Source organism: Phaseolus vulgaris, chromosome 3 (assembly GCF_000499845.2).
Source record: "Phaseolus vulgaris cultivar G19833 chromosome 3, P. vulgaris v2.0, whole genome shotgun sequence".
NCBI lineage: Eukaryota > Viridiplantae > Streptophyta > Magnoliopsida > Fabales > Fabaceae > Phaseolus > Phaseolus vulgaris.
The window spans coordinates 24,541,263-24,559,982 of NC_023757.2; the positions used below are offsets into that span (position 1 = coordinate 24,541,263).

Below are 18,720 nucleotides of genomic sequence, written 5' to 3' on the forward strand. Positions count from 1 at the left end.
CTATTGTGTAGAGTAGGGGTAAGCATATTAATAAATAGGTGTGAAATTAGTAAGGGATGCTAGGGGGAGTGTAGATATGAGTTAGAAGGTGCCAAACTAGGAAGGAAAGTCACACTTCCTTCATGCACTAGTTGGCGCCGAATTTGAGTGTCATTTAGGGGCACATTTGCATTTGATTAGCTTAGCATTTCAGCACCTTATAGGCTATAAATAAAGGTGCTGCCCTTGTACAAATGAGATTTGGAAATTAGAAGTAGAGAAACTATACTCAAGTTTAGAGAGAAATTGTGAGTCTTGTTGTCTTCTTCTTCCTTTGCCTTATCTTGTGTGCCAATGGTGAGCTTCAAGTGGCGGCAACCTTTCACTTATCTTGGAACAAGACTCCAAGTGGCGTGAATGCAGTTCCAAAGTCTCAAATCCAGCAAGCTTCATTCCATAAGTGTTCATTCTTTCATCTCTTGCAATTTCAATCGGTAGTTTCCAATGTTTAGTGTTCTTCATCCTTTTTCACCGTTTAAATTTGTGTTTCCTAGCTTAGTCTTCAATTTCTGTTCGGTGCAGTAGTTATATCTTTCAATTCTGTTCGGTTTTCAATTGTTGTTCTTCAATTCTTGTTGCTTGATTCCATTTGACAATATATGGACTTCCATGTGAGCTTTGGTTCGGTGCAAAGTCTTGTTGAGTTCTTGAATTAGAACATTGATCCAATTCTAAGTAAAGTGCCAATTCATGACCAACTCAAGTTGCTCCTAAGAATGTCAAAGAATCATGTATTCTTGTTATTGCATTCACATCACATAATAAATATAAGAAGCCCGATCTCAGTGAAAGAAGTGCAGCAATTGATAGAGCACATGGTCGCTCTGTCCAGGTCCGTGTCGGCAGGAGAGGACAAGGGTCATCCTTATTTCCAGTGCTTGAGAAGGAACAACAAGTTCGTCTGGACCCGTGACTGTGAGGAGGCTTTCGAAAAATTGAAGAAGTACCTGGCCAGCCCTCTAGTATTGTGCAAACCCGAGCTAAGTACCCCACTCCGTTTGTATTTCACAGTTACAGAAAGGGCTATCAGTTCAGTCTTGTTACAAGAACAGGACCTGGTACAAAGACCAATCTACTTCGTTAGTAAGGTGTTGCAGGGGTCGGAGGTAAGATACCAGACCTTGGAAAAGGCGGCCTTAGCAGTAGTCTTTTCAGCAAGAAGGCTCCGCCATTATTTTCAGAGTTTCATCGTCATGGTAATGGCGGACCTTCCAATCCACAAAGTCTTGCAGAAACCAGATGTGGCGGGAAGAATGGCACGATGGGCGGTAGAATTATCTGAATTTGACATACATTATGAACCCAGGGGCCCCATCAAGGGCCAGATCTATGTCGACTTCATAGTAGAACTCTCCTCAGCAGCTACCCATCAAGAAGGGGCGGATTTCAAGTGGGTACTCTCAGTAGATGGTTCCTCAAACCAACAAGGTAGTGGAGCAGGTGTCATTTTGGAAGGTCTGGATGGGTTGCTAATCGAGCAGGCCCTCCGTTTCGCTTTCAAAGCTAGTAACAACCAAGCGGAGTACAAGGGCCTGATCGCAGGAATGCTGTTAGCAAAGGAAATGGGAGCAAGGGGATTGTTGGCGAAAAGTGATTCTTTGTTAGTTACAGGACAGGTCACGGGGGAGTACCAAGCTAAAGACCCTCAAATGGTCGCATATTTAGAATACGTCCAGGTGCTGAAAGAATCAATCGACGTGTTCGAGTTAGTCCATGTACCCAGAGAACAAAATGCCCGAGCTGACTTGCTTGCAAAACTCGCCAGTTCGGGCAAGGGGGGCAGGCAGAGGACGGTGATTCAGGAAACTCTGAAGACACCTCGAACAACCACGGACAAAATGGCAGAAATCCAACATGTTGACACTTCGGAAGGGACAAGGAGGAGTCATCAATCGTTACCGCAGGAGATGATGAAAACGCCTAGAATAAGCAGGTATCCGGTTCCTGGAGAGATAGTGCCACAGGTTCAACAGATCGAGGTAGGAGAAACTTGAATGATAGCCTACCAGTGTTACCTGGCTGACGGAATACTCCCGTTAGATCCCGCAGAAGCCCAGAAAATAAAGAAAAATTCAAGCAAGTACACTATAATTGATGGAAAGTTATTTAGGCACGGATTCACCCATCCCATACTGGTATGTGTGGATGGTGAGCAATGCTCGCGCATCATGGCACAGCTACACGAAGGAATATATGGTAGCCATATTGGCAGCCGATCTCTCTCATCAAAAGCCCTCCATGCAGGTTATTACTGGCCAACCATGAGGGCAGACTGCACAAGATACGCCCAACGATGCAAACAGCGCCAACAACACGCTGATTGGCACAACGCACCCGTAGAAGAATTGAGATCGATATACAGCCCATGGCCATTCCATACGTGGGGAATCGATATTTTGGGGCCCTTTCCTTTGGCAATAAGGCAGATGAAGTACCTCGTGGTTGCCATAGAGTACTTCACGAAGTGGATCGAAGCTGAACCAGTAGCGCAGATCACGACCCACAAGGTCCAACACTTTGTGTGGAAAAACATAGTGTGTCGTTTCGGGATCCCGAAGAGGTTAGTATCTGATAATGGTACCCAATTCGCAAGTCAGCAACTGGGTAAACTATGTACAGAGTTGGGAATAAAACAAGTATTTGCGTCAGTAGAACACCCCCAGACGAACGGATAGGTGGAGTCGGCCAACCGAGTTCTGCTCAGAGGTCTGAAAAGAAGATTGGACAAATCCAAAAGGAATTGGGCAGAAGAAGTTCCTAGAATCATGTGGGCCTACTACACCACCCCTCAATCCACAACCAAGGAAACGCCATTTAATTTGGTGTATGGTTCGGACGCTATGATCCCAGTAGAGATCTAGGAGAACTCACCACGTTTCCAGAACTTCGTGGTCGAGGAATCGAACGAAGAAAGAAAGGTGAACCTGGACCTACTGGATGAAGTGAGGGAAGAAGCAAAGATCAAAGTTGAAGCCTTGAAAAGGAGGGTGGAGTACAAGTACAACTCCAAGCTAAGACCTCGCTAGTTCCAGATCGTCGACATGGTGATGAGGAAGGCTCACCCGTACCAGTTAGAAAACAAGCTATCTCCCAAGTGGACCAGTCCTTTCAGAACAACGGAGGCCCTTGGAAATGGAGCATATAGACTCGAGACATTAGAAGGTGGCGTGATTCCTCGCACTTGGAATGCGACCGACCTAAAGTTTTACTTTAGTTAAATCTTGCACTTGTACACGTTTATGGGGACACTCTTTTTCCCTTAAAAGGCTTTTTTAACGAGATCACCCGAATAAAAGTTATTCAGTTAAAAGTACATTGCAAAGTTAATGAACCTCTCCCTTGTAGTGATAAAGTTAAGAGCGGAAGCAATATGGTTCCCCGAGTGGACCTCTCTTACGTAAGTTCACCAAGCCCGAGAATAGTACGGTTCGCATAAACGAACGAACCTCTCCCTTGTAGTGATAAAGTTAAGAGCGGAAGCAATATGGTTCCCTGAGTGGACCTCCCTCTTACGTAAGTTCACCAAGCCCGAGAATAGTACAGTTTGCAGAAACGAACGAACCTCTCCCTTGTGGTGGTAGTTAAGAGCAGAAGTAGTATGGTTCCCTGAGGGAACCTCCCTCTTGCGAGAAATCACCCAGTTCGAGAACGGTATGGTTCGTTAAGATAAAAGAACCCTTTCCCTCGAAGTGATGCCCAGAGAAGTGGAGGCAGTTTGGTCTTCCCAATAAGCCCCTCTGGTGCAAGTTTACCTAGGTGAAAAAGAACATGGTTCGGGAAAAAACTAAAGGAACCTCTTTCCTTTGGATATCGCGCAGAAAACAGAGGTAGTTTGGCATCCCTAGGTAAACCCCACTCGTGTGAATACGCCAAGACAAAAGAAAGTATGTTGCAAGTATCGGATTCTCAGCTATACCCTGACTCTATACAGCAAGGGTGAAATTAAGAAAGTAGCCACCCGTGTGGGATAGCCAACATCAGGAAGAGGAAGGCGTACGCCCCCTCTCACGTATCAAACTCCACACAGATAAACAACTACGCAAGGCAACAACAGTTATAAAGAAATAAATGCTTATGAAGTATACATACAAAGAAGTTTGGTTGACTACAAAATAGAGTTACAGAGAGAGTCATCCTCGTGGCACGATCTGGCCATCCACAACGCATTTGGACTCATCAAAGAGGGAGGGATCTACTTCAGGGTATGTGCAGGTGAACTGAGCGACAGCATCTTGAAACCTCTCATCGTAGGCCGTAGCAGCATCATTCATAAGCTCCTCTTCGGCCCTTCTGAAGGACTCAGTCTTCTCGACCAATTCGCCCTCAACCTGCCCTAGGAGGATCTCGCGTTGTGTGCCCCTACTCTCCAGATCAGCCACCTTCCCCTTCAGTTCGGCCACAATGTCATTTAGCTCAACCGTGCGGGTACGTAGAGGCAGGATCTTTGCTTCCAACTCGACAGCCTCCAGGCTCTTGTCTTGAAGGGCCTTCTTGGCGTCTTTTTCAGTCTGACGAAGGCTGGCCATCTCCAGGTACAGAGCAGTTTCACGGTTGGCAAAGACTTTGGCCCTGGCAACAAAATCGTCCCCAAGCTTCACCATTTTGGCCTCGAGGTCCCTGAAAGCTTGCGTCCTCGCAAGTGCCCGGTTGGAGCCAAACAAGAGGTCCCCCAGAACGTTAGCCACGCGCTCCTGAAGGAGAATATCATCTAGGCCCTCCGCCTCACAACTTTGGAAACGACTAAGCGCTTGTCTGAGCAGCAAAGGGAGGGGCGTGGGGGAGTCCATCTCTTGACTTCTAGTTGCACTCTCTCCCCCACCCTCCAGGGCAGCAGCTGGAAGAGGGGAGGAGGCGCTAGGAGAATGGTCTATGAAGGTCGGAGCGCCAGCCGAGACAGAAGCTGAAGGCACCACAGATGTGCCCACCCTTGGTCGCTTGAAGACCAGGCCGATGCAAGTGTCTTCGTCATCCGACTCTACCGCCAATACCCTCCTGAGTTCACCGACGGTAGGGGCTGGATTAGTGGGCTGAGAGGTTGGAGCAATCGATGTCGAAGGAGCCAAGGGTATTGAAAGTCCTGTCCTAATGGTGGCCGCCCTTTGCTTAGGCAGGAGATCCGCCAATTTCCTCTTCTTATCTTCGCTGAGACGCATATCTGTGTAGTAGAAACAGGTCAATATGAAACAAGCAAACAAGACCAGGATACATGCAAGACCATAACAAAATAAGAAGCACGAGAGTGCAGGAATACCAATATAGCTTTCAAGATCCTCGAGGCTATACTCACGCTTGAGTAGCTCCAAAGTACTCAGAGGGGCGGTGAACTCGGACAAAAGCTCACATACACCTCTCTCCAGGGTAGAAAGATCCTCGAGACGTCGGACCCTCTGTAGGTTCGGCTTCTCTATCCAGTACAAGGGGAACCCATCTAAAAGAGAAGGGTCCCTCCGGTTGCAGCGAACTTTAAAAAAGTTCTTCTTAAACCCTTTGTATGATTGCTGAAAGAGTGTCAAGAGTACTCTCCCAGCCACGCCATTGAGGCTAACTCACAACTTCTTTCCCGGGTCTTTGGCCTCGAAGAAGTAGAGGAAGATGTCCACCGACGACTTAAGACCAAGACTGCAGCAGAAAATTGCAAATGCCCGCACGAACGCCCAACTGTTAGGATGAAGTTGGGCGGGGGCCACATTTAACTCAGTCAGCAAAGTACGCTTGAAGGAGGTAAAGGGCAACCGGAACCCCAGCCTTCAAAAGAGGGTCGGGTATACAAAGTAGAAAGGATCCTCAGGGTCGGAGGCCTCATCGGCACACACCGGTTCCCCCACGCGGCAAGCCACCATCCGCACGAAACGGGTGGCACGATTGTCTCTTTCTATAAGCTGCTATGCTTTTCAGGGTAGTGAAGGTAGATGTCTCCCTTAAGAAGTCCGCTGGAGCCCAACGGTACAGAGACTCATAAAAAGAGGCAGGAGGGGGGGAACTGAGGAAAGTGGAGAAGCAGAGTCCGAAGGAGAAGCCGGTTCGGGAACTCGCTTCGTTCGCTTAGTCATCTTGACGAGAAAGATAAAAAGAAAAAGAAAGGAGAAACTTTAGAAGGGAAGCGGCACGACTCAACAGCATCAGAAGAAACCCAGAAAACAGAAACCCGAAGCGTGAATAGTAGAAATAAATGCACAGGAAATGCGGAAATCATAAACAGACCCTGGCAGGTGTAATCATGTCGCGAACAATAAAATCGTAAGTGGCAAAGCAATCGGAAAGTAAAAATCGTACCTTTCGAGTGTTGGAATCCGGAGGTTTGAACAGGGGGAAAGAGAAGAGAGTGTTTTTCTGCGCAGAGAGCTAAGAGGAGGTCGTGCAAATGAAAGTGATGAAACAGTAGTGGGAGCGTAAGGTTAAGATGTTTGAACAATGCACTAGGAAGTTCAAGCGCCAACAAATCCCGGCCATCGATTTTGACACGTGTACATAGATCACGTGGAGAACGATGAAACGTCACTTCGGTGTACTGTTCACACTAGCTACCCAGTGCCACGTAGGTCGCGCAGCGCGATCACTTAGTCTCTTTACTGAAGCAAGTTACAGCTTGAGACTAGGGGGCTTGTGTCCCGACCAGTCCTCGGTCATCGACTCAGAGGCTGACCTCAGACATCGGACATCGATACTTGGTAATGGAAGGGAGCCACGTGAAGTGGGCCCCAGACACATACCCGGGAGTCGGTCGGTCTTTGGGTTGCTATCCTAAGCCCGATGTTGGAGATTGATATTGGACCTCGCTAGTAGAGGGAGAAGATCGGACATCGGTCGTCAGGATGAAGTGGAAGGCCCCGTAAGGTGGGCCCTAGAATGTCGTTAAGATAACAGTTAAAGACAAAAGATATGTGGGAAGCCTAAGTCACGAGGGATCCATGCACGTGGTGTGTATGATGCATGAAGGCGCAGCACCATGAATAATCCTAAGGCCCATTAGAATTAGGGTTTTTGCATGCATTATACGTGGGTACTTAGGGAACCCGCGAAACAGATGGCGCTGAATATTAGGTGCACCAAGTTGGTACCTAGGCGGCCACTCTAATTATTCGTTGCACTCCAGTTAAGGGAGGTTCATGTGAGATTACACAATAGCAGCACAGGGACATTCTCCAAGGAACCCTAGATAATGGTAATAGAACAAAGTTAAACCCTAGTTTCAACCTATTTAAAGGGTGTTAAGAACCCTAGCAAGGTACGCAGTTTTTAAGACTGAAGCTATTCTATACACTTAGTGTTCTTTGCCCTAATACTGACTTGAGCGTTGGAGTGCAAACGGCCACTAGGGCGCCCCTTTGCCTTTGCAGGTGAGAAGTTTCTTGACGGGGAAGGCACAGTTTTCAGGCAAGGATAGGAGGGCCAAAGCAGCCGTTGAAGTCAACCGGCGAGGCGAGTCAACCAGCGAGGCGAGTCAACCAGCGAGGCGAGTCAACCGGCAAGAACAAAAGACAAGCAAGAAAAGGCACACAAAAAGACTTTAAGATACTTACTAAACTTTTAACAATGAAATTTTCCTTTCTTTAGAAATTTTTAAAGCAAAAGGATAAAAACTCCACAATGTTGAAATCAATTTGCCAATCAAAATGAACCCACTATTTGAAATGTTGCTATTTGAAGAGATTGGAACCAAAAGCTTGCGCTACTTCTCTAATATATATATATATATATATATATATATATATATATATATTAAACTTGTTTTTGGATTATGGAAATATATTAAACTTGTTTTTGGATTATGGAAATGATATGTCCATAGTTTTGATCATGTATACCAAATAGCACAAAATTTTGGGATTCAATTTAATTGATCACTTGAAATCTTTTGTTTGGAACATAAATCTACTTCTACAAAAACAAATTTACAATTACTTGTAAACTTTCACAATTAAAAGCAAAGTAAGTAGAAACAAAATATAAGGACTCCTAGAAACACTAAAGAACATATGACTCAAAGCAAAAGAGGCAAGATCAAAAGAAGACACAATTTTAATCCAAAAGTGAAAACAAAGCTAATTGATAAGATAAATGTCGAATTGAAAAACAAGAAAGTAAAGGGCTGAAATTAAATGTGCTTGAATGTAAAAACAATAAATTAAAGGTGCTTGAATGTAAAGACAAGGAATTAAAGGTGCAAGAAAGGTAAAGTTTCAAATCAACTCAAAGCAAAATAAGCTTAAGAACCTAAGCTTTGATAACCACATGATGTGAGTTGATTTTTAGATGATTCCATTTTATGGTGACACTTTACTTAGAGTTGGGATTTTAGAAAGTTATAGTGAAACCTAAGGATGATACCCACTAGACACGAACTTAACCAAATGGTTAAGTATGTGTGAAGGTGCACTTCACAAAGGCAAAGATGAAAAATCAATATAAAGTGAGAGATGGAATGCAATGGGGAATGGAAATGGAAATAAGGTAAACATCAATGGTGATCATGGCCGAACCAAATGATGAACCATAAGCATATAACAAGATCAAAACCAAGAGCAATAATTCAAGACAATGACATATATGAAATGGAAATGAATTGAAAAGAGTGGAAGAAAAGTAGCTTATGGAGTGGTTGTGAGCGTGGTTCACGCCACTTGGGGTGTGGTCGCCACCAAGATGAGTGAAGGGCCGCCACTTGAGAGTCTCACACTACTCAAGATAAGACCTAGCCAAGAGGAAACAAGCCTCACAAACACCTCACACAAATTGTGCAGAGTAACTTTTCTATTCAAATTCAACATATTAATACATGGAGTAAGGCACCCTATTTATAGGAGATGGTGGCTTGGTGAACAAGAAGCAAGGATAGGATGAGAAACACTAAAAAGGGGCAGCCTTAGGATTTGACTAAGTCAAAACCTCACCCTAGGTTGGTCCTTCTAGAAACTAGGTCAAATTTCCTTCCTAAAGGACTAGGAACAAGCTAAAATGATAACTACAACCCTTATTATGCTAAGGGCACCTTATTCTAGCATATCTATCTATTTGGACCCCTAAAGAGAGCCCAAATTATTTACAACTTGTTTTATTCTTAAGAAGACCAACTGGAAGAACATTAGATGCTCTGGTTTGTGTCCATTTCTCCCTCTAGTGAGGTCTGCTAAATCCTTGGTGAGGTTTTCACTTGTTTGTTGAGATGACTTCTCATGGTGTGAACGATAATGTGCATCCTTGGTCATCTCCTTACTGGCTTGGTTTGTATCATGGATGAAGGCTCTTAACTCTATATATGGATCTTGGAGGGGTTTAAATTTGGAGCAAAAGGAGGAAAAAAACAAGTTTGGGTGGTGGATGGATGTAGCTAAGGCATGTGATCATAAAGAGAATGGAAAGTGGTTCGACAAGGGAATAAAGTGGAAGCTCAGTTGAGGGGATAAAATTGAGTTTTGGAAGGATTTTTGTCTTGGTGAATATTTTCTAAAGGAAAAGTGTTCTAGGTTGTATTCAATATTAGAGGACAAGGATAAATTTGTTAATGAAATGTGGTTTTGGTTAGATGATAGATGGGTTTGGAATTTTAATTGGAGAAGGGAAAGATAGAACTGGGAGGAAAAAACAATTTTATGATATCTTTGATAGTTGGTTATGGAAGGAAATAAGGATGGCTTCTTTACAGTAAAATCTACATACCTTACTCTCATAAATAATTCAAAGATGGACACATATGGGGTGTTTAAATAACTCTGAAATTTAAAAACAACACCACCAGCTCTTCACCTAGGTTGGAGAGTAATCCTAGATTGGCTCCCTACAAAGGGAAATCTTCTTATTAGGGGTGTCCAGGTTAGTAATGTTAGGTGTGTGTTGTGCAATGAAGAAGATGGGACGGTAGCTCATCTGTTCCTATTCTGCGAAATTTCTAGTATTGTCTAGAAGATATGTGATAGGTGGGTCAACTTGACCTTTGTACATCATAATCGGATTATAGAAAGCTTTCATCAATTCTACCTTTTGAACCTAAATGGGAAGCATAATTGTGTTTGGAAAGGTCTTTAGATTGCAATAATAAGAGAGGTATGGAATCATAGGAATAATATTATCTTTAGGCAGAGGAAGTTGGATATTTCTGTAGTATGTGGTGCCTTGCACAATTAAAAATTTGGTTATGGATTAAACATAAGTAAAAATCGGTAAATTTCTCATATCCTAAATGGTGCCAAGGTCCTATTGAGAGTTTTAAATCTCTAACATATTTTATGCTCATTTGATTCTTGGGAATTATAACAGTTAATTGTTTGATCATCTATGTGAGGTGTAGGTGTCTTTTTTATCTTTTCTACTTTGATCATATGTTTCACAAAGGTATGTGTGTCCTATGTTACAGGTTATTCCTCTAAATATTCATGTTCATACATGAGGATATTATTCCAAGTTAATTTGTGCTCTAGGAGCTATGGTCTTTATTTTGTGCCCTTCATCTCTTCCCTGTTGGATTTTTATAATTTTTGAGTTATCTATGACCTAAGAGCCTCTCTTTGTGACATGTAATGGGCTTTTTTTCAAGCATTATTTTTTGTGCAAAGAGAGGGTAGGCATGCAAATTAGGATCGCGTTCCAGCACTATAATGCAGAATCAATTGTCTACCTTTCAAAGCATAATTTTTTTTGGGAGGAGTGTTTTGTAGTCAGTTTGGGTCTACTATTTTGTAATAGTTGTTTTCCCTACATCACTACATGACAATCATTAAATATCAATAAAATTCATAAATTAAAAATAATTAGTCATTATATCGACTAAATTATATATTAATTTAGAGATTACAAAATTATTCATATCTAAAGTGGTTTCTATTATTAATAAAAAATTATAAAATGATTTTTAAATTGGTATATAAATTAGCTACCTAATTTTTAGCTACTAATATTTTAGATTCTAAATTAGTCTCAAAAAGACTAATAGAAACTAATTTAGAATATAAAGTACTAAGTAGCTAAAACTTTGGTAGTTAATGATTACATATCAATTTAAAAAATATTTTATAAATTTTTATTAATAATAGAAACTACTTTAGATACTAATAATTTCTTTAGTTTATAAAATAGTCTCTAATTTAGTCAAATAGTAACTAACTATTTTAGTCTCTAAAATTAGTTTTTATTTAATGATTTTCTTATAATGTTTACTATTGTTTAGGACATAGGTCTGGTGTGTAGCTTTTGATAGGAATTTTTTTTACAAGGATTTGAGTAGCGCTTAAGTGCTCTTTATATTTATTCATTCTTTGTGAATAAAAAAAAGCACCATAGAGCTAACTTCTCTTTTTTCTAATTGGTGTCAATGTCCTGTCTTGTGTTTAAAATCTTTGGGATAAGGAGGGGTTTTGAGGTGCCCAAGGGTCATAGATTAGAGGTGATGTTAGCCCAAACAAATGTTGGAGTTTCTGTGTTTTGTTTGGTTTTGGTTTGGATTTTCTACTATGATTTGGTGTTTTGGTAAACTGAGGAATTGTGTAATCCGAAAAACTTATGAAGATGATTAGTTTCAGGTTATATGTTTTTGTGTTTTTAAGTTTTCACAAACTTGTTTTTTTTTATTTTGTTGGTTGGTTGCCCTAAATCTTTACTTCAAATATGATTTTGTATATGGGTTGTGGCACCCCAAGTGTTCCCTTCTATTTTTAATTATTCTTTACCGATCAAAAGAAAAAAAAAGGTTATTGATAGTAGATTCTACAACATCATATGTGTTTTGAAAGGTCGAACTTTGATTTCAAATCTATATTCAGATGGAAATTTATGTTTATGTTTAAGGTGAAATCTATTGGTTTTGTTGCAATACATGGATAACATTTGTTGCTTATTATGTGATCGACCAAGACCTCTTCTTTGAAAACAATTACCTAGCCTTGCGTATAATTGGTGGAAGGAATAACAAAGTTAGTAAATGGTAGGATTGTTGTGTTGTTATCTTTCTTTATCGAGGAACCAAAGAAAACACGTGAGAGATTGAGAGTAAGAAATCCATTGGAAATATTTGAGTTGGGTCCTTGTCACTTTTGCTTACAAATGAATACTTATGTATTAGTCAAATTTAAGTTCTACTGATTTCTGCAGCATTTCAAAATGGAAAACTATATTTTAACATTATTATAGTGTTTTTCGTCTTGATTTGGGTAAGTGCTTTTATGTTTATGGTATGATGAGATTTTATTGCCTATGATTGTTTTCTAAAACCATTAGACATGGTGAGATATGATGATAATAATGTATCTAGGTACGCTTTTGTGAGATTTTTATCCTATTATTAGTATACATATTTTGTTTTTCCAGTGGTAAATTAAAGGTGTTGAGATAAAGGAGAATAAAGAGAAGGTAGTGGTACTAAATTTGTGTTACGAAAGCTAAGACACTGTATCTAACTTTGCATTGACTGATGGAATAAATTCCAAATTATCTAATGCATTATTGATCCTGGAATTTGAATGTTGCCTACTATTCATCAGATTCATCTTCTCAAAATTCATGAAGCAAACCAAATGACTCTGTGCCGTGTTTCACTAATTTATGTTCCAAGTGTTATTAGGTGAACATCTCATTCCTTTTATATTCAACCATAATTATAATAATTAACGTTCTTCAATTAATCTTACTGACAATATTTTAGCCTTTTTTTCAAGAAAATTTTAGTTTTTTTTTTCAAGAAAGGATATTTGAGCTTAACATTTTTTTCTCAACAAAATATATATATATATATATATGATATAATTTAATTTTCAATTATTATTTACAACTATGTTATGGCAACATGTGACACTCGAGACCAAGATCCTTGAAGAATAATCGAAAGGAGCTTTAACCATTACACCAGTCAAATTTTGTTGTCATATTATGATTATTATTATACTTATTAATATGATTAACAATATTAATATAATTAATAATAATATAAACATTATTAATATTATTTATATTATTACTAATATTATTGCTTTATTTGTATTAATATTAATAATAATATTATTATTTATATTATTAATATAATGATAATAATATTATTTATATTATTATATTAATATGTATATTTATTAGTTATGATTATTATTATTTATTATTATTGTTTATGAATATTAGTTATGATTTTATAATTATACATATTATAATAATATTTTTAATATTATGTGTATAATTATTATGATAATGGTTGGTAGGTAGATTTACGAGTTATAATACGAATAAAATCATAATATTAGTAAAATAATATTAATAATATAAATAATATTAATAAAAATATTGATATCGTTAATACTATTTGTTGAGTCTATTAGTGTCTAAGTTCAAGAGGGGAGGAGTGAATTGAACATATAAAATTTTTGCAAACACAAACTGATTTACAGTATATCAGAAAAAGAAACAAATTGAGTCTGAAAAGAACATATTTAATTTTCAGTACACTTTAACAAAACCAACACTTGTACAGGTTAGAATTAAGATCAACCAGAGAAATCTTCAGTACATTTGAGTTATTCTTCACAGCACAAAAGAGAACAAGGTTTGCACCCAAAGATCGAGCATTGAGTTCTTTTGATTCAAAACTTTTAAAGAAGAGAATTTTTAACAAAGATTTTGTAAAGAAACTGTTTGTTCTTAAACAAATCAATACACAGATTCATAAAGCTTTGTTTGTGATTAAAAGAGCTTTTCCAGATCAAGAAGAACAGTTTGAGCAAACCCAGAAAAAACATATTCAATTTTAAAAGAACATATTTATTTCTTAGCAGATTAACCAAAAATATCATAAATAAGTGTAGGGATGAGAAGAATAATGCAAGCACACTTTATACTAGTTCACTCATAATGAGCTACATCCAGTTTCACCTTACTCTAAGGTGGAATCCACTAAAAAACAGTTTCAATCACTTACAACACACAACAGTTCTTGAACCCTCCAAGAACAATACAAACAAAGCTGGAAAAACCCTATTTCAGCACACCTTGCACTTCAAGAAACCCTATCAAGAAGTGACTAACTCAAACACCTTTGTACAAACAAGAATAAAGGAAAGATAACACCTAAAAGAAGATGCAAGAACTAAAACCAGTAGTCCCAATTGCACAAAACCGCACCAACACCTTCACCAAGATCAAGGCACACCAAGAACAAACAATTTTGAAAATCTCTTTGAAAAACTTTCAAAAACTCATTCAAATCCTTTTTCTCATACAAAAAACACTTTATATTTGTTTAAACTGTGATTGAAGAACCCCTTCATGTGAGAAAAGTCTTTCTTTATAAAGAAATCAGTTTCTAACAACTTTTAAAAAAATAGTTAAAAAGTTGTTATAAAAAACAACAGGTTAAATTTAAAACTAACATTTTGTTTTTCAGGAAAACTGCCAGCTAAGCGTAACTGAAATAACTAACTGAACTGCATTTTTTGTGCCCTAACAATCTTTCGAAAAACCTTTCGGTAGAACAAAAATAAACTTATTCTTTTACAGAGAAACAGATTTATTTTTGTGCAGTATCCTGATTTTGTGAGAAAACTTAAGGAGCTTTTTGGAAAAACATTTAAACACTTTTTGTGCTTGATCTTATCACCTGGATTTGGCATAGGGTAGGTCATGAAGCAAAGGAAACCTCAATCACACTCTACCTTATATACAAGATCACTTAATTTCACAGCACAATCTTCAAAGCAAACAAGCTGACGTCCGACCGATTACAGAGTTCTCCTACTCTGGTCCAATATGTTGCAGAGTTGATCTATTTGTTACAAGTGCTAATGTCTGACCACCAATTACAAAATTCTCCTACTCTAGTCCAATATGTTGTCGAGCTGATATGTTTCTTACAAGTGATGATGATCGACAACCGATTACAGAGTTCTCCTACTCTGGTCCACACACACATTATAACCTTCAAAGCAAACTAGTTATTTTCTTCATCAAACACACTATTATATGACAGAGGCTTCATCCAGCTTCAACAATCTCCCCCTGTTTGATGGAGACAAATCCCCATTGCTTTGCACAACTTTGAAGAGAGATCATGGAATACCTGTCCTGCACTAGATTCCATAATCAATACCTGTCCTGCACTAGATTCCATAATATACATAGAAAACTGTTAAAGACCAAAACTCATAACATTATACCTCCCTGCAGTTAAATATCTGAACCAGATCAGCAACTTAGATGAGTTATTCTATTCTTCTCCCCCTTTGGATTCATCTAACAGAATGGGAGCATGGAATAAAAAGAAACACACCATAGCCATACATGACAGTTTAAAATACGACATCATAAGGTGCTATTACAGTTCAGAAATTAAAACACAACCAGTGCAGAAAATTAGAAAACATGTTCAACAAGACATAAAAGAGAAAGATTTGAAACGAATCACATATTCTTATAGTAAAGCTCAGCTAGTTGCTCCTGGACTCCTTCAATTTGATAGTCTAGGTGTTGAAACCTAGCTTGAGTCATTTCAAAATAAGTCTTTTGGTCATCTGTGAGTGTATCAAGCTTGTCCAAAACTTGTCTTTCGAAAATTGTTAAAGGTTCACCTATATATTCAAGAGCTTGATATGCAACCAGTGCATTGTAGTTTGTGGCAACAACATCTTCATTCATGAAAGAATGAACTGGTGAATCCTCCATGTGCTGCATAGATGGTTGAGCCTACACATTTTCATCTTCCCTAAGCATTCCAACATTCTCTTCCTCTGCATCTGCATGATTTAAGGCTTCATGCTCAGCTTTATGAGTAGCATTCCTTATGAAAATCTAGTTGTCGTCCTCCTTATGAAAACCCATTTTCATGAGAGTCTTGGAATTAAAGTCAGATTACCTGCATGAAACCTGGCCACTGGTTCAGTAGGATTCCTCACACAACTTCTATAAAACTGCATCTAGTTGAACCCTTGAATCCCAGCAATGTTCCTTTTGCTCACTTTCAGCCCTGAGTACTTGACTCCGTCAACATTGCTCCAGATTTCTCTAGTGATTTTTAGCTTTACTCCTTTCACATAGGAGACAAGATTCTTGTCATCTTGTACAAGGTTGCTATAGAACACGTTCACTAGGTCTGGATAGACATTTCCAGTCATTTCCATAAAAAATTTCAGTTTTTTATGCTTAAGCAAAGTTTTTGCTTCTGTCAGATTTTCATTCCTCAGCCATGAAAATTCCAAAACCTTAGGTACATTGATTTTCTTCCTGCTTGTCTCATGTATAAACCTTGTCATAGCTTTAGAATCTCCAGCAAACCAGTTTTCCAGAATACCTTGGCTGCTGGTAGGTTGCTCTCTGGATTTCTTCTTTCTATGTGAAGAGGATGCCATTGCTCAACCTGTTTTTACTTGCACCTATTCACCAAGAGAGATAGTTCTAGCTAGAAGAAATGTTAGTGCAAGATTCATATGATGAACAATAAAAGGAAAAATCAGATAAAGTAACATATGTGAACCTGGACAGCTTGTAGCAAGGAAAATAAAGTGTAAAATACAATTGATTTAAACCAGATTTATATAGAACCCAAATCACACTATGAAAAACACGGGTTTGAATACAAAATCAGGAAAACAGATGCAGTACAGATTTGAGTCCATGTAGTACAGAAGGGTGCAGTTTTGAATGATGCAAGAATATATTGAAAACATGTTTTTGCTAACAAATCAAATTTGTTGATCATTAAATGTATCAAATCAGTTAGGATACCCATACATGAACATAAACCTGTTGGTTAATAACCAAAAGACAGTCAATGGTCAAGGAGAGAGAGAAAAGTAATTGTTTCTCTTTCCTAGTGAAAGTTGTGATGATTGTGAAACAGAAAAACAACACGTTAAATCAGGAGATAACAGATTTAAAAAATTACTGCAGTGGACAGTTTAAGCTAATAATACCCAATTCATTTAATAGAAAGTAAAACCTATCTTTAGCAAGAGGTTTAGTGAACAAGTTAGCCAATTGAAATTCATTACCAATGAATTTAATATCACATGTTCCATTAGTTATATGCTCTCTTAGAAAATTATGTCTAATTTCAATATGTTTGGTTCTTGAGTGCATAACTGGAATTTTAGACAGATTAATGGCACTAGTGTTATCACAGTTGATAGGTATCTTATTTAAAAGAATTCCAAAGTCACTTAGTTGTTGCCTTAGCCATAGTGTTTGAGCACAGCAACTTCCAGCTGCTATATATTCTGCCTCTGTTGTAGAAAGAGCAACACGGACTTGTTTCTTGCAATGCCAAGAGATTAGACTTGACCCAAGCATGTGACAAGTTCCACTTGTGCTTTTCCTATCAACCTTGCAACCTGCAAAATCAGAATTTGAAAAACCAGTTAAGTTCAAGGAAACATTGTTTGGATACCATAGTCCAACATCTTTAGTCCCTTGCAAGTATTTCAAAATTCTCTTAGCTACATTGTAGTGTGATTCCATTGGATCAAATTGATATCTAGCACATAAGCACACAACAAACATAATGTCAGGCCTTCTAGCAGTTAAGTACAGTAAAGAACCAATTAAACCCCTGTATTTTGATTGATCCACTGATTTTCCTGCATTATCCTGGTCTAGTTGGCAGCTTGTGGAGATTGGAGTGTTAATTGCTTTGCATTGGTCCATCTCAAACTTCCTAAGAAATTCTTGCAGTACTTTGCTTAATTTATGAAAATTCCATCCTTGAGTTGTTTAACTTGCAGTCCAAGGAAGAAATTCATTTCTCTCAACATTGACATCTCAAATTCACTTTTCATTACTTCTACAAAAGCTTCACACATTTCTTCATTTGTGAATCCAAAGATGATGTCATCCACATAGACTTGCACAAGTATAATGTCTTCTCTTTTCTTCTTTATGAACAAGGTTTTATCATAGGTGCCACGGTCATAACCTTGAGAAAGCATAAACTCACTTAACCTCTCATACAATTGTCTAGGTGCCTGCTTTAATCCATACAATGCCTTCTTGAGCTTGTACACATGCTCTGGATTTTTGTGGTCTTCAAATTCTGGAGGCTGGGAGACAAACACTTCTTCATTAATATATCCATTTAAGAATGCACTCTTAACATCCATTTGGAATAACCTGAATCCTTTTATGCTGGAAAATGCTAAGAGTAGTCTGTCAGCTTCTAGTCGAGCTACTGGTGCATAGGTTTCACCAAAATCTATTCCCTCTTCTTGGTTATAGCCTTTAGCAACCAGCCTTGCTTTATTTCTGGTGACAGCCCCATGTTCATCCATCTTGTTCCTGTACACCCATTTGGTTCCTATGATGTTCATCTCAGGTGTTCTTGGAACTATAGACCATACTTCATTATATTCAAACTGATTTAGCTCTTCCTGCATAGCTGTTATCTAATTGTTGTCATGTAGAGCTTCCTCCAGATTTTTAGGCTCTACTTGTCATACAAAAGCCATTTCCTTGTAGAAATTGTTGAGAGAATTCCTTATTGAGACTCCATTTTCAATTTTCCCAATCACATTGTCAAGGGTGAGATCCCTGAGAGTCTTCCACTCTTTAAGCAATCCTGCATTCACAACAGATTCCTTGACAGCACTTGAATTATCATATCAAAAACAGTAGATTGATTCTTTTGAAGAATGGTTCTTAAATCATTTTAACCAGGTTCATCCATAACAGATTTAGGCACACAACAATCAGATTCATCAAACACCACATGCATAGATTCTTCCACAG

General features: G+C 38.6%; 2 protein-coding genes across 2 annotated transcripts; one reads left to right on the forward strand and one right to left on the reverse strand.

The window, feature by feature from the left end:
* The first annotated feature begins 854 nt into the window (after nucleotides 1-854).
* On the forward strand, nucleotides 855-2,033 carry LOC137839403 (uncharacterized). Its single transcript, XM_068648520.1, has one exon. The coding sequence runs from the start codon at nucleotides 855-857 to the stop codon at nucleotides 2,031-2,033; it is 1,179 nt and encodes a 392-aa protein (XP_068504621.1).
* Nucleotides 2,034-16,881: 14,848 nt separating this feature from the next.
* LOC137839404 (secreted RxLR effector protein 161-like) lies at nucleotides 16,882-17,643 on the reverse strand. The gene has a single exon (XM_068648521.1). It carries the CDS (start codon nucleotides 17,641-17,643, stop codon nucleotides 16,882-16,884), a length of 762 nt encoding a protein of 253 aa, XP_068504622.1.
* Nucleotides 17,644-18,720: the final 1,077 nt, after the last annotated feature.